We start from the raw sequence: 14,684 nt of genomic DNA on the forward strand, positions 1-14,684 counted from the left end.
TTTTTGGCTTGCACTAATGCTACTGGGCTCCATAAAATTAAACCATTGGTGATTGGTAAAGTGGCAAAACCAAGATCGTTTAAAAATTTCGAGTGTCCTGTTAACTATGAACATTCTAAATCAGCTTGGATGACTGCCGCAATTTTTAAAAAATGGTCTCATTATTCGTTTGTACCACAGGTAAGTTTTGCTTATCTATAGTTTTGTTTTATGATTAGTACAACCATATTAATTTTTTTGAAGGTTAAGAGGTTCTTAAAAAATAAAGGTCTGCCATTGAAAGCTCCACTTCTTCTGGATAATGCACCATCGCATCCAACCGAAGAAGAATTAAAAAGTGAAGATGGACAAATTATAACCATGTACCTGCCACCTAATGTCACCCCACTCATACAGCCTATATGGATCAAAATGTTATTAGGCTAACAAAATTGTACTACAGAAAAGGTCTTCTATCATCCATAGTGGCCAACAATACGAATGTCATTGATGCCCTAAAAAACCTGACAATAAAAGATGCAGTGATCAATTTAATGTCTGCTTGGAATCATCTTGATTCTCAAGTTATCAAAAAATGTTGCAAAAACATTTTAAATGTGGTGCCCTCTCACACATGATGTAGACAGTGATGATGAAAATGTATCTCTTTCTCTCCTAAAACACCAATGGGACAACACTGCTCAGAAACCCATATCTGAATCTCTTGGTCTTTTACATACACTGACACCTCAGGTAAATTTTGTCATTTTATATTTGAATATTAAGTCTTAATTTGGATTACAATTTTTTTTTTGGGAACTTTTGAAGATTCTGACATTGTAGAGTGGAATCAGTGTGACAATAATTTTGCAGAGGACGACATTGAAGAATGTCAATCGGATGAAGCAGAAGTATTAAATGAGGTTGAGCAGGAACCCTCAAATAAAATTTCATTAGATAGGGCAATTAATGCCTTTAATATAGCGATTCTGTGGGCAGCAGAGGAAAATGAAAATGACATAAATGACCTTGTAGTCTCAAAAAAATTAAGAGAGAAAGCTGTGATGTTAAAAGTAAAACAACCTAAAAAACAAACAAAAATTTCAGACTTCTTTAAGAAAAACTAATTTCTTAAAGTTTGAAATTTGTTGTATATTTTTTTCGTTACAGTATATGATATGAACTTTATGTTATGTTAATTACGTTTGGTAATTATAAATGTTTAGTACACATAAAGTGTAACCTTCGTTAACGTGAATAAATCGATAATGTGAACAGTTTTTGTTTTTTTTGAGTTCACGGTCTACTGTATAACATTTCCAATTTTATTAGAGAAAAACACGATATTATACGAAAAAAGTTAATGTTCCCTTGAAGTCGTTCGTAATCTGGTCCTTATTCTGGCCAACGGATCACCTAATGCTCGCTATGCGAGTTGTAAAATACAGTTCTTACCTCAAGGTGTTCTTCTTTTAAATAATCAGGCGAAACCTTCATTAATATTTTAAAAATATTCGTCATTATATCCTTTTCTTTGTAATGCACGCTTACTATTTCATTTAGGTTCCCGTAAAAAGCATTGGCTAACAGGTCATTATTATTATAATGAATCGATCTCACTAAAAAAAAACGTACAAAAGAATACATATTTTACTCCAAGAAAAGATTGAACACTTACTGGTTTTTGATTGAAAACGTTTTTTAGTAGTACAGCCCGTCAAACTAACGTGGGCAGCCTCAAGGACCAACTCTGTTAAAACGACCATTCTTGTCACGGGGAAATTGTAGTCATTAGGATTTATTAGGATTTGAACGTAAAGTTCCCACTCTTGTAATATTGGGTCGTGGTCTATTAATGACTCGACTAAAGCAGCTTTTAATTTCGGATGCTAAAATAGAATTCAAATACGTTTATTATGATTAAGCATGATTCAATCTAAAAACATACAAAGTTACACATTTTACAATATAATTTAAGACGCGTCATGCTGTCGTTTGCTTCTTTAAGCATAAACTGATAAATGCACTTTCCGGCTGCCGAGCCCATTCTAAAGTCCTTATGGAAAATTGTTTGCACAAGTTTTTCATTCACGCCATCTCTGCATACATATTCTTGAAAACTAAAACAAATGTTAACGGTGAGACTTTACAACAGCTTAAGAGTGAAATTTTTTTACCTCTTAATCATCTCAGTATAAACCTCGAAGGCTTTAAGTGCAACCGACTCATCAGCGTCAGAGGTGCGACCCCAGATTTTTCTACTTAGCTCGTTTATAGTGGCATGAGACAAATAAGGGGCAAACTCGTCGCTTTGGATTATTTTCATGCAAAAGTCTAAAGTCGCTAGTCGTACTGTACGGGACTAAAAGTGGAATATAATTAGAAAGAGTGAAAGTCACCTCAAAACCAGCCAATAAGGATCCCTTCGGCCTTTTGTTTAATTTTAAGAAATTTATTAACCAAATTGTGACACTTTATTAATGGGTTTTTGTGTAAACATTTAAAGTTAGTATTATATGCCAAGAAAAAGTCTATTATTCCCAAAAAGACCCACGCTTCAATGGTTGATTTAAGGTCTCACAAGTACTGGTAAAACGTTGACAAGTACGTTTTGACAAGTTTGTGTTGAGTATGAGGCCTTTAAGTTTAGAAAAATGAAGAGAGAACGGTCAGATTGAAACGATCCGCTGTATTGAACAACGCATACATTATTATGCTTACAATACGAATTGGAACGGGCGTGTCTCCACTAGTGACAAAGCTGAACTGCAACTGTCAAACTTAGCTTTTTTCCAATATATACAATTATATAGTGATGCCACGAAACTTGTTTTTTAAAAAAACTTTATTCAAATAGAAAACGACTAATCTAGTACGGAGTTAATTCAGAACTAACTTTTTAAAACAATTAATATAAAAAGGTTAAATCGGGTAAAATGCTGAAACGTTAAATATAAAATAATGATATATTGGTAATATATGATTACTATTTAGATTTATAAGGAATATGATATATAACTCCTCCCCTCTTAGAATGAAGCATCCTCTGGAAGGTTTACTCTCGGACATCTTGGTTGGAGAGGAACATCCTGAAAGGAAGGATCTTCGTCCTTGGTTTTGGACCAGTTTCTGTACACCTTTCTTTTCTTTATGAGGAAAAGCAATACTGCCACTAGTAGGCCTATATACAGGGTGATTGTCCATAGGCTATAAGGGATATAATATTTGCTTGAATATGAGGTTTCTTCCACTGGGATTATTGGATTAAGCATTGGCGTATCCAGATGTTTTCAAGTTTTCTAGTTGAATGTGAAACTTCGGGAGATTTTCTGGTTTGAACTCTAAGTTCTGGGCGTCGAGGACTAGAGGGCTACCGTACCTTTTTTCTTGAAAAATTAGCATTTGTTTTGTGTAGAAAATTTTGCAAAATCCCTCCTTGATTAGAAAGACTCCTTTAAGATTCTTCACGGTCGTTTGAGTTTTGCATTGCACTTCGAGGTTTTCAGGTTGGAGGAAAACTGCCAAAAATTGGCTTAATTCTGGAATATGATTCTCCGGGATCTGAAGTTTATAAAAACGACATTATTGTGTTGTTTGTTTAACTAAAATATTGATTTCACAAGGTACATTACACGTGGATTACAACGTTTTTGGACAATGGTACGGTCTACCTTCGACACATTTATCGTTCAGAGGTCTAATCTGTTCATCATTTTCGGATTTCAGAAGATATTTAATTTTTCGACTTATTATAAGGAAATCTGAATTATGTTGAGTTGGAATAGGAAGTAAATAATAGAGTTTAAAATCATTTGTTCATCCTGCCGTCTGCGCCAATTATATAGTGATGCCACGAAACGTTTTTTAAAAAAAACTTTATTCAAATAGAAAACGAATAATCTAGTACGGAGTTAATTCAGAACTAACTTTTTAAAACAATTAATATAAAAAGGTTAAATCCAAACTACAAGTTGGTTAAGATTTCGCGACATAATTTGCATTAGATCCAGATTTGCATCGTAAATAAAAAATAGAAAGGATTTAATTTCCAGTGATTCGGAAATAACGTATATCCATCGCTTCGCATCCGTGATAAATTTTGAATACAGAGAGCTCTAGCCATTTAGCGCTAACGTTAACGTTAAATAATAGTTTTTCTAAAATATAGACAAAATGTTGCAAAAATAAACAATTTACAAATTCTGCTGTACCAAGTGCTTAGTATGTTCAAGTGACCTAGAAAGATATACGGAGGCTAGATACGATATTTACTGCTCAACCAGATGCCAGATAAAAAGAGGCAAGAAATCAGTGGAGAGAAAAATTATTTGAAATAAAACTAGAACTATAGTAAATTTGGCGAAAGAACAGATTTATCGAAAACCTACGTCGAAACAGTTCAAATTTTGAAAATTTAGTGCAGGAAGCAGAGAACAAGTTTCCATCAGAGTTGAATCGGCAAAATAAACGAATGTAAAATTAAATCAAAACTCTATACAAGATAAAGAGGCTTCATGGACTGAAAAGATTATGTTCTACAAGAAAATAGAAGCAGAAATAAATAATCGTATCGTGGACTTAACAATTTCAATATGATGATGGATCATAACCCAAAGTTCTGATTTCTGCGGGAATAAAGGGCAAAGATGGTTGGTACTACAGGCGACAATTATACATTCCAGTCGGGTTTTATAGACGTAGATACCGGTGCTCCACAGGGCTCGCTTTTATCCCTATTTTTCTTTATTGTGTTTTGTAACAGCTTAAATAATGACGTTGGTGGACCATATACAGTACTAGCCTAGTTTGCCGATGATAAATCAAGCGTAATATCCCACAAGAACTGTGAAATAGCCTTAGATCTTGCAAACTCTGCAGCCTTACAGATGCAAAGTGGTATGAGGAAAATCAGATAGTACTTAATTCAAGCAAAACTAAATTTATTCATGTTCAAAGGCAGGTTTTTAAAGTAATTGATAATGATAAGCCTCTAAACATTGATGGAATAACTGTATATGAATCAGACGAAACTTGGCAAAGCCATAGTAACGTCTGCAAACTTCGCTATTTACAACTTAAAAAACGTTGCCTGTAGGGAACCAAAAATCCAATTCTATTATGCATATGTACTTTCACGCATAGCTTATGGTATAATGTTTTGGGATCTCATGTAGAGACAATAAAAAGAATGTTTGTTCTGTTCTCTCTCTCTTCTGATCTCTTTCGAAAAAAATCATGATGTAAATATTAAGAGCAATAAGACAAGACATAGAATTTGCAGTGCCTAGACATAAGACAACCATGCATGAAATGAGTCCGTAGTATATGTGTGTTAAAATATACAATGCAGTACCCTGTGAAATTAAAAAGATAGAGGGGTACAGGCAGTCCAGGCCAATATCAAAAATGTTTTTTGTTTAGCACCCTTTTTATTCAATGGGTGGAATACATGACTCACTCAAGTAAGCTTAACCTGTTTGGCTTTAACTGGCCGTATTGCGAGCCTTTATTTTTTTAAATATATTGCTAGTTTGATACGTCCGTGTCTGTTTATTTTAACTATTTTAATTTTAAACTTTTTAATTATCTTAATTTTCCTACTATTCTGAAATCGACGACCTTATTAGAGAGTCGAATATTACTTTATGGAATCAAAAGAGCAATAAATGAATTTGACTATATATTTTGAGAGGTTTCAATTGAAACTGAGTACTCCTTTAAAATTATTGATCAAATATGCTAAGTCATCACAAGGATTATAAGAAATATGATTCCATAGAGTTTACTAGATAGCTCGTTTTCATACTTAGACCAAGACAAGACAGGGTACAAATATATCTCAGGCACATTTTTTTCACCCGAGAATTATTTGCACCCTATTGCTGAACGCTATATCGGTTCGTGGTGATTTGGTTGGTAAAACAGCAAGAAAGTCCCACCAGTTAACCACTAATCTAGATTATTCAGCGAAATTTATATTTACTTAAAGGTAAATTTCCAAAAATACAGTTTTAAGAATACGGTAACTTACCTCATTAACGATTAAATACTTCAAATAATCTACACAATTGAAATGATTTAAGAATATATTGGGGTAATACTGAATCCATAATTTTAATTCGTTTAAGGCGGCTAATTTTAAAGATATGAAACGGTAATCGTTCTGCGAGCTAAAATTAAAAAAAAACAATTTAATTGAAAATACAAATAAAAAACAATAATTCTTAATCATAGTTAAACTCTTAAGCTTACCGCATAATTATGAACGTCAAATATAATTTAGTAATCAAATCATCGACTTTTACCAAGTATTTATCATCTCTACTAATATTTTTCTTCAAGATACATAAACCGGTCAAAATTTTCATTACTAGCATAGAAAAGTAATCATTACTAACGTAATTAAATTCAAGTATTTATCTTACCAAAAATAAACGCTGTATACACCAATGGTATAAACTCGCACTGTTTACACACACTTATTAACAATTCTATGAACGAGTTTATTATACTTCCAGTTAAAAGTTCCTGCAGGGATATAACGAACTTCTGTATGAAGTTGTAGATGGCGTATTTAAGGATTTTCGCTAGTCGTGCTTTCTCTGAGAATAAAAACTTTGTACTGGTCTGTAAAAGAAAAAAGTCATTAATTAACTCCATATCTGTTGGAGGACAGAATTCTAAAATGTATTTGTAAAGCCGGGTTGACACGATCTAAGCACACTTGGATACCAATTTGGACCAAGTGTGCTTGGACACGTAGACTTGGACCAAGTTGGTTTCCACGACAGAATGACTTGAATGTCAAATTAAACATACAAAGATGGCGGAACTGTATTTATTGGTAGGTCGAGTGGTTGCTGATATGCTTATAAACGAGCTTGAAATGCAGAAAAAAGAGATAAAAAAGAAAAAACGAAAGATTTGGACTCGTAATTGGATACGTAAACGTCAGGCGCTTGGAGCTTCCTCCAATTTCCTTACAGAAGTGGCGGGTGAGGATAAAGCCACATTCAAAAACCATCTGAGAACAACTGCAGAACAGTTTGAGCAACTATTGGAAAGTGTAAAACCAGAAATTCAAAAAGTTGATACAAGTATGAGAGCTGCATTACCTGCAAGATTGAAACTACAAATAACCCTTCGTTACTTGGCAAGTGGATGTTGTTTTCGTACGCTAGAATGTTTGTATAGAGTTCCCAAATCTTCAATATCCAAGTTTTTACCTGCAGTACTTGAAGCAATTTATGAATCATTGGAGATGTATATTCAGGTAAGTTGTATGTTTTTTCATCTTTGCATTTTTGGTTTATGTTAAAAATATAGAAAGTGCTATATATTCTAATTATAAGTATGTCATGCTGAAAAAAAATATTGATGAAAATTGTGCTATAGATTCCAAACGTACATACCAAATGTACATATAAATACCAAATGCACTTGCAAAATGTTACTTTTTATTGTAATTTAGCATAAAAACAAATAAACGAAATATTTCTAAACCTAAAAAGAACAAGACAAGAAATTTAACTTATTTTCCATATTCATCAAAACCACCGATACTGCGGATAGCTTCACTTAATATACTGCCAGTGATGTATTCTTCTGACAAACTGTCTTGGCTGTTGCTGAGCGATTCATCTTGTTGTGCAGAAGTTGACGACCTGGGAGATAGTTCTGATGTATCAGATCTATTTGAATGGTGAATATTATTCCTATAAAAGAGTATTAATTCCTAATTATGTGCAGGATTCTAAAATGCATTGCATGAAGTTGACGGTTCATTAATTTGCTGGTTTCGACGCATTACCATGAGACGCTTTTCTTGGACTATTTTCATTATTTCTAATTGACACTCCATTGCATCAGCAATTGGAATTTCTCGTAATTGAGATGCTATATAATTGGCAAAATGTGAAAACTCATCGACCATCTGGGTTTTTTGCACATCCTCTTTTAATGATTTTAAAGTATTTATCGTTATTTCAATATGTTCAGGAGTCGCGCTTTTAAATTTTTGATTCTTTTCGAAATTGATTTTGGTGTCTTAAAACTGCTACTTCAGTATGAAGTGTCGCTTTATTTATGCAATCATCTGTCTCACTAAATGCTTCATTTGTATTAGGTGACTCAGCAATAAAGGTGTCAGCGTGGGCCTCAGCAGTATAGTCACTCTCGTTTTCTGTTTCAAATTCTTGTTCACTTTGTTCCTGGTCCATTGAGTCACTCACGTCTTTCTTAGGCTGCAAAAGAAATAAAAATATATATTTATTAGTGTTTTATAAAATTTAATTTATTAAAATTTTACTTTTTTTCAGGTACCAAAAACTAACGCTGAGTGGAATATCATAGCGAGAGGGTTTGACGAGCGCTGGAACTTTCCAGGATGCTGTGGAGCTATAGACGGGAAACACGTCAACATTCAGCAACCACAGGGTAGTGGAATCGATTTTTCTAACTATAAGGGCTTTTTTGGCACCGTCCTTATGGCACTTGTTGATAGTGATTACAGTTTCATTTTTATAGATGTTAGGAGTTGAGGGAATTGTTAGGAGGGAAGAATGAATGACAGTACAATTTTTAACCAATCTACATTAAAAGCCTCCATAGAGGATAATTCGCTTAATTTTCCAAATTGGGGTGTAATTCTGGGCGACGAGCGGTTTGCTATTAAAGAATATCTTATGAAGCCATATTCTCGAAAAATGCCTTTAAAAGCCGAAGAAAAGATTTTCAATTACCGGCTCTCTCGGGCTAGACGAGTATTTGAGAATGCATTTGGAATACTGGCAATGAGATTTCGAATCTATCGTAGCCCTATTTACTTGTGTCCCGAAAGGGTAGACAAAATTGTGAAAGCAACGTGCGCGCTCCATAACTGGCTGAATAAAACTTCACGATTGTCCTATGCACCTGCTGGTACTTTTGATACCGAACATCTTGATGGACACATAAGGCCTGGGTCATCACTTTTTTTAGGTGCTGGTGCCGTATCTTGGCAAAACGACATGATAAATTGACTAGACTTTACGCAAATACTTTTCTTAATATTCGACTTTTTGTTAAATAAATATTTCATTAAATAAAAAATGCTTTTTAAAATTATTGACAATTAGTTACAGTATAAACAATTATACAGCATAAACAATTATTGTTAAAATAACTTACCAGATTAGTGTATTTATTTCTGATCTTCATTACATCACGTAGAAATCTATCTGCGATTTCAAACCACGCAATACTAGGTGCATAAATGTCTTCAGTTGACGCGCCTGTTGTACTTGATGCTTTAATTTTTTCTGCTTCCTGTTTATAGGTAGTTCGCATGGCATTGATTTTTTTCAATACCATGTTTTCACGAAGACCAGGAATATTCATATTTATTCTTATTCGTTTAAGAGCCGAATTCCTAGCATCTTTGTTTTTATATTCTGCTAAACGCACATTCCATAAACTTTCCTCAACTTCGTATAACTCCATGAATCTAATATTCTCCCTTTCGGACCATTTTCTTCTTTTGCTTATTTCCAGTTTTCTTTTTTCAGACACCGACGCCATTTTATTTCACAACAAACACCACTTGGATCCAAATAAGTTGAGTACTGTCCTACTCAACTTGGATGTAACCTACTGATCCAAGCGCACTTGGATGAACTGGTGACACGATCAAAGTAACGTCCAAGTGCTGCTCGCGGACAATCCAAGTAGACTGTAATCAAGTATACTTGGATCGTGTCAACCCGGCTTAAACCTGATCGAAGTTTGGCAGAGTTAAAAAACACGAATGAGTTTAGTATGAAGCTTGATTTATTCACAAAAATTACCAACTAGATATGTATTAGTTGTAAATTATAACAGAGGTAAAAAAACAGACATTCACTTAATTATCTGCTTTAATTTGATTTTTAAAGCTATTAAGAGATGAGTTAAAAATATCAATTTGTTTATTAATGGGCAAAACCTATTTGCCGTTTTAAATGTATACCATTTTTCCTTTTATAGAAAGAACATAAAATATTTGATGTCGATTTCTGTTACTATTAGAAGGAACTTTCATATTAAAATAAGCTATTGGCATAAGGCAATCAATTGGAGAGTTTACTAAAAATAAGCGCTATATCAATAAGGACAGGTCTGGATTTTAAAGTTAAAGCAAATTTAAACCTTGCTTAATATCATTATATACACAGCTATAAGAAAAAGTTCTTACAAACTTATTTTGCACTGACCCAACTTGTTTTATATAACAATTGTATAAACATCGTACAGCGCCAAGATATTTTGACGCCTTTGAAGTTATATCAATATGACTAGAAGCTGTTAACTTGATGTCTGAACAGATATCAACATCCCAATTTTTTTTCTGTTATAGGTATGTTATTTATTCTATACTGATATTCAATTGGAGGCTTTTGTTTAAAAAAGGGATCTTCACAACATTTAGTAGCATTCAAGTCGATTTTATTAACCTTACACCAATTACATATGATATCAATGCAATTTTGGCATTGCCCAACTACAATGCGAACTATAAATAATAAAGCGTTTAACACTATTTCTCATGAAATATGTCTTAATTGGCTGTTATGGAGTCAGAGAGACAGTGTTGTAAAAAACTAACTTTCAGATAAATATCGGCGGGTTCTAGTGAATAAAACATTAATAAAGACACGAGGTCTTAAAGAAAGAACTAAACTAAGATTTGACAAGAGTATTCAATTCTTCATAAAAAATCAGTATAAAGAAGATGCTTAAAATCGATTTTAAATAATAAAAAAAAGAAACCATTAAGACTTACCAGTACACTATTGGTGAACTCGACATCATTCAGTTTTGCAATTATAGTATTGACATTTATAGGGAATTTAAATTCATTTCCCTTTCGAATATTATACTTCTGATACCCAGCGCAATCGAAGTAAAATTGGTGCAAGTAAATGGTTCCTACGTAGGTCGGCTTGGTTCTGCAGTATTCCGAAAACCATTTTGCCAATACCTAAAAGGCGTATTGGCGTATTTATCACAGTAAAAAAATCCACTAAAAGTATTTACCTCAGCGTTTCTCGGATCGGTTGTAATTTGGTAGTAAAGGGAAGCCTTGTCGTCGGTAATCGGTTTGTAAAGCTGCCAAATGGCACCCTTTAAAAGAATCCTTCTGCATTTGATAAAAAAATCATCGTAATTCAAGACATCTTCATCTTCTACAATAATCATGTTTGATAGATTAAAATATATAATTTTGGTAGGTACAGTAATGTACACACAAAAGAAAAAAAATTAAAGCTTAACTAAAAATCATTTAATTCCCAGACAAATTTACAATATTCCAAACCAATAAATAATAACGACTCACCTAGATGACTGACCACCTGTATATGTAGTACTATTATCCAATAAATAATAAATTAAATTAAATTATAAGAAATATCACAATTTCCAATAAAAATTTAATCAAATTTAAATTAAATACCTAATAATATACCCAAGTTATATAAAAATAATTTCTAAAACCGTCAGGCTTTAATATGGGCTTTAATTATATCAGGCTTCTTATGCCTACTTAATTAACACTTGCAAACATAAACTCGCATCTAAAAGAGTTTTTTAAAACTTTCAAAAATATATGATCGACATTTTTTCTTAAAAACATAATTTTTTTGGCAATTTTTAATTTCAAGGGGAATAAGATTATTTATTTTGGGTGCAAAGTTATTAACAAATCTCAAATTTGCATTAGTATTACTTTTAGGTAGTTCTATAAAATTATTGGTTTTATTTCTTGTTTCATACTTATGATTTACATATTTTTTCAATTCACAATTTTTATATACAAAAAAACTTATCTCCAAGATGAATAAAGACCGTACATCAAAAATCGTCTTAGAGTATAACAACCTCGTAGGGTAATGCCTATTTTTTCTATAAATTACTTTAAGTAAATAACTTTGTACAACATTCAACGAACTCAATGTACTCTTACACATACCACCCCATACAACAATACCATAAGACAAGACATAAAATTTATAAATTATTTTTCTAATATATGAGGTTAGTTTTTCTACCTGATTTTCCCATTTCAGATGTCTATCTATAATGATGCCCAAGTATTTTATTTTTGAAACCTCTTTAATTTCTTGGTTTGAGTTTTCCACTTTTATGCTGTTAAAATCCGGACGGTTTGCCAATGTTATAGAGAGTACCATGTAATTTGTTTAGATTTAAAGTTAATTTAAAAGTATTTAACCAATTTTGTACCTCTATTAGTCCATCTATCACATTTCATTTGGTTTCTAAGATTTTGCAGAAAAGATTAACGCCGTGTCATATGCGTAAGATATTATTGAAATTTAAGTTAGTTACGGTATTTATATATCGATGGCTTATTTTTGTAATAGGGCGTAACCCCAAGAAGTAAAATTTTCAGGAAACGCAAAAAACGTTTTATGATCAATAAGTAAAAATAATATGGCAATTTTTGTTATAAGCATATTCTTATTGGCATTTTGCTATTCACAATTATTACTAATGATGATTTTTTTATTTTGTTAAATATTTTTGTGTGATACGCCATATTTGTCACTATAAAAATGCGGAATGTGGCTTACGCCAAATTGATTATTGTGTGATACATCATGTTTGTTTCAATAAAAACGAGAACGTCTCATTTTTTTGTGGCTTACGACAAATTTATTATCATTTTAAATTAACAAACATCTATTACAAACATCGAAGTAAAAAAAAAATAAAATAAGAACAAAATCAGAAATCTAAAAATCAGTTCAACTCTAACATTTTACAACAGAAACTATCTATAGATTTAGTTTTTGAATAAATACACAAAAACTTGTTAAGCAAGAAAAAAATAAAAACAAAGGTGAAAAAATCTAAAAACAAAAAACCACTGATTAAGAAAACATTTCAATTGGTATAATGTGGAAGAGAATCGTAGAAAGAATGAGTATCAGATGTAAGATGCGTTTTCAATTGCTGTAAATGCAACCACTTGGAATGTTTTATTTTTAGTCTGTCTTGGAATAATCTTTGGAATGAACCTGCTTTAATATTACTTTGTTTTGATCTCTGTGGTAACTCAGTGTATTTATCATCAAAATTAGTTTTATAGAATATTTTTCCTTCTGATGTGTACTTTAACGCTCTTAGATCTGTAACTGTTTGGGTCTTTGGCGCTTCTTCCCGGCCTAATAGAATTATAGATAAAAGAAGATTTTATATCAAAGTTTAAAAACTGATCATGAGTTAGATAACATACATCAAAACGTTTCGGTTTTGTTCGAGCGTCGCGAATAACAGAAATGTATTCACTTGGGAGTTGTATTATATGATGTTTTAATTTTTTTTCGATAAGAGCGTGGACAGAGTCACACTCCATTTGCGTGTGACCCTTTTCTAAATATTTCTGTTCAATAATAACATTATGTTCAATTGAAAAATGCAGTAATGCATTTGACAATATAGCGTTGTCGTTCTGATAGCAACAGCCGTCAGAAAATAAAATTATAGGTTTTTTATCAGTCAAACAATTTTCTTTTAAATGTTTTATAATGCAAGTGGCGAAAATAGATGCACTTAAGTCACTCTCAGTTTCATTCCATAGATAATTTACACAACTATGAGACTCTAAGTTATGAACGGTAAAATTATGAATTTGAAGTTTTGTTTTATAATAAAAAGCGCCCACGTTTAAAAATGGACATAATTTTACCGCTTGTGTATCCACAGTAAATGTGTAAACCTGCTTCTGAATTGCTTCCTCCTTATTTTTCTCTTTTTCACACCTAGCTCTCGTCTTTTTTGCAAAATGTATGTTGTAATCATTCTCGGATATTTGCTTGATTTTATACCCATAACGCACATCACATTCGTCTTTCTTCGGACGGAAAATTGACAGGTTCATTTCTTCGAAAACGCGATAAAAAGGAAAAAGTGTATACGGTTCTACATTGTTTTCCAGACAATGATCCTGGTACATTTTGTAAAGTTGAGCTTTTGTTTGAAATGTTTGCTCCAAGTAAACTTTAGAAACTGTCTTTTCTACAATAATGAGATAGTTGTTTTGGTAAATTATTTAAAAACGTCTTCAGGTGATTCATTCTTTTATTTTGTTCAGGATTTGCTTCGGCATTTGCGTCAGGATTTAAATCGGCACACGCCCCCTTTTGTACTATTCCCAAACTGCTTTTTTTCAACCAACTATGTACCATTTTTTGTTTCAGTCCCAAGGTACCCAAAAACATTCGTTTGCATACTTGTAGTGTTTCATTCCTTACTTTTAATTGGTAAATATATGTGCCAGATCTTCTAGAGGGACCAGCAGTGTAACATCGTTTTTTTTGGTTTTATATCAGCTAAAGAGCAGACATACACTTTTTTCTCGGCCCAGGATAAACTCGAAAATTTAAAAAATATATTTTATGAGTCTTCAATAGAGATCTTGCTACAGTATCGTTTGTTTCTTAAACAGTAATCGAAGTTACAAAGTATTGACTCTCTCGAAGGTCGCTGTACATTATGGCTTACTCTTCCATCTTTGGTTCTATTGTATCCTAAATAACTCTCACCTTTCATTCTTTTAATTTTATTCTTCTCTCTGTTCCAATTTTGCGGTCGTGGTCTTTTTGATCTGTTTATTGGAACTATTTCTTTTGAATTATTTTCTTCATGGCTGTCGTGAGTTATTTCAC

General features: G+C 32.5%; 2 protein-coding genes across 3 annotated transcripts in view; one reads left to right on the top strand and one right to left on the bottom strand.

The window, feature by feature from the left end:
- Nucleotides 1-14,684, bottom strand: part of LOC126745179 (uncharacterized) — a 32,391-nt gene that overhangs the window by 9,040 nt on the left and 8,667 nt on the right. For both annotated transcript variants that reach the window (XM_050452906.1, XM_050452907.1), the window contains exons 4-12: nt 11,032-11,180; nt 10,778-10,975; nt 6,405-6,606; nt 6,232-6,349; nt 6,011-6,149; nt 2,157-2,341; nt 1,928-2,099; nt 1,658-1,868; nt 1,435-1,598 (exon numbers count right to left, since the gene is read on the bottom strand). In XM_050452906.1, the coding sequence (XP_050308863.1) occupies nt 1,435-1,598; nt 1,658-1,868; nt 1,928-2,099; nt 2,157-2,341; nt 6,011-6,149; nt 6,232-6,349; nt 6,405-6,606; nt 10,778-10,975; nt 11,032-11,180 (1,538 nt within the window). The remainder of the gene's footprint in view (nt 1-1,434; nt 1,599-1,657; nt 1,869-1,927; nt 2,100-2,156; nt 2,342-6,010; nt 6,150-6,231; nt 6,350-6,404; nt 6,607-10,777; nt 10,976-11,031; nt 11,181-14,684) is intronic.
- LOC126745180 (uncharacterized) lies at nt 6,836-8,854 on the top strand. The gene is made up of 2 exons (XM_050452909.1): nt 6,836-7,252; nt 8,298-8,854. Exons 1-2 carry the CDS (start codon nt 6,845-6,847, stop codon nt 8,517-8,519), a joined length of 630 nt encoding a protein of 209 aa, XP_050308866.1. The 5' UTR covers nt 6,836-6,844; the 3' UTR covers nt 8,520-8,854.

This window comes from Anthonomus grandis, chromosome 15 (genome assembly GCF_022605725.1).
Source record: "Anthonomus grandis grandis chromosome 15, icAntGran1.3, whole genome shotgun sequence".
Lineage (NCBI taxonomy): Eukaryota > Metazoa > Arthropoda > Insecta > Coleoptera > Curculionidae > Anthonomus > Anthonomus grandis.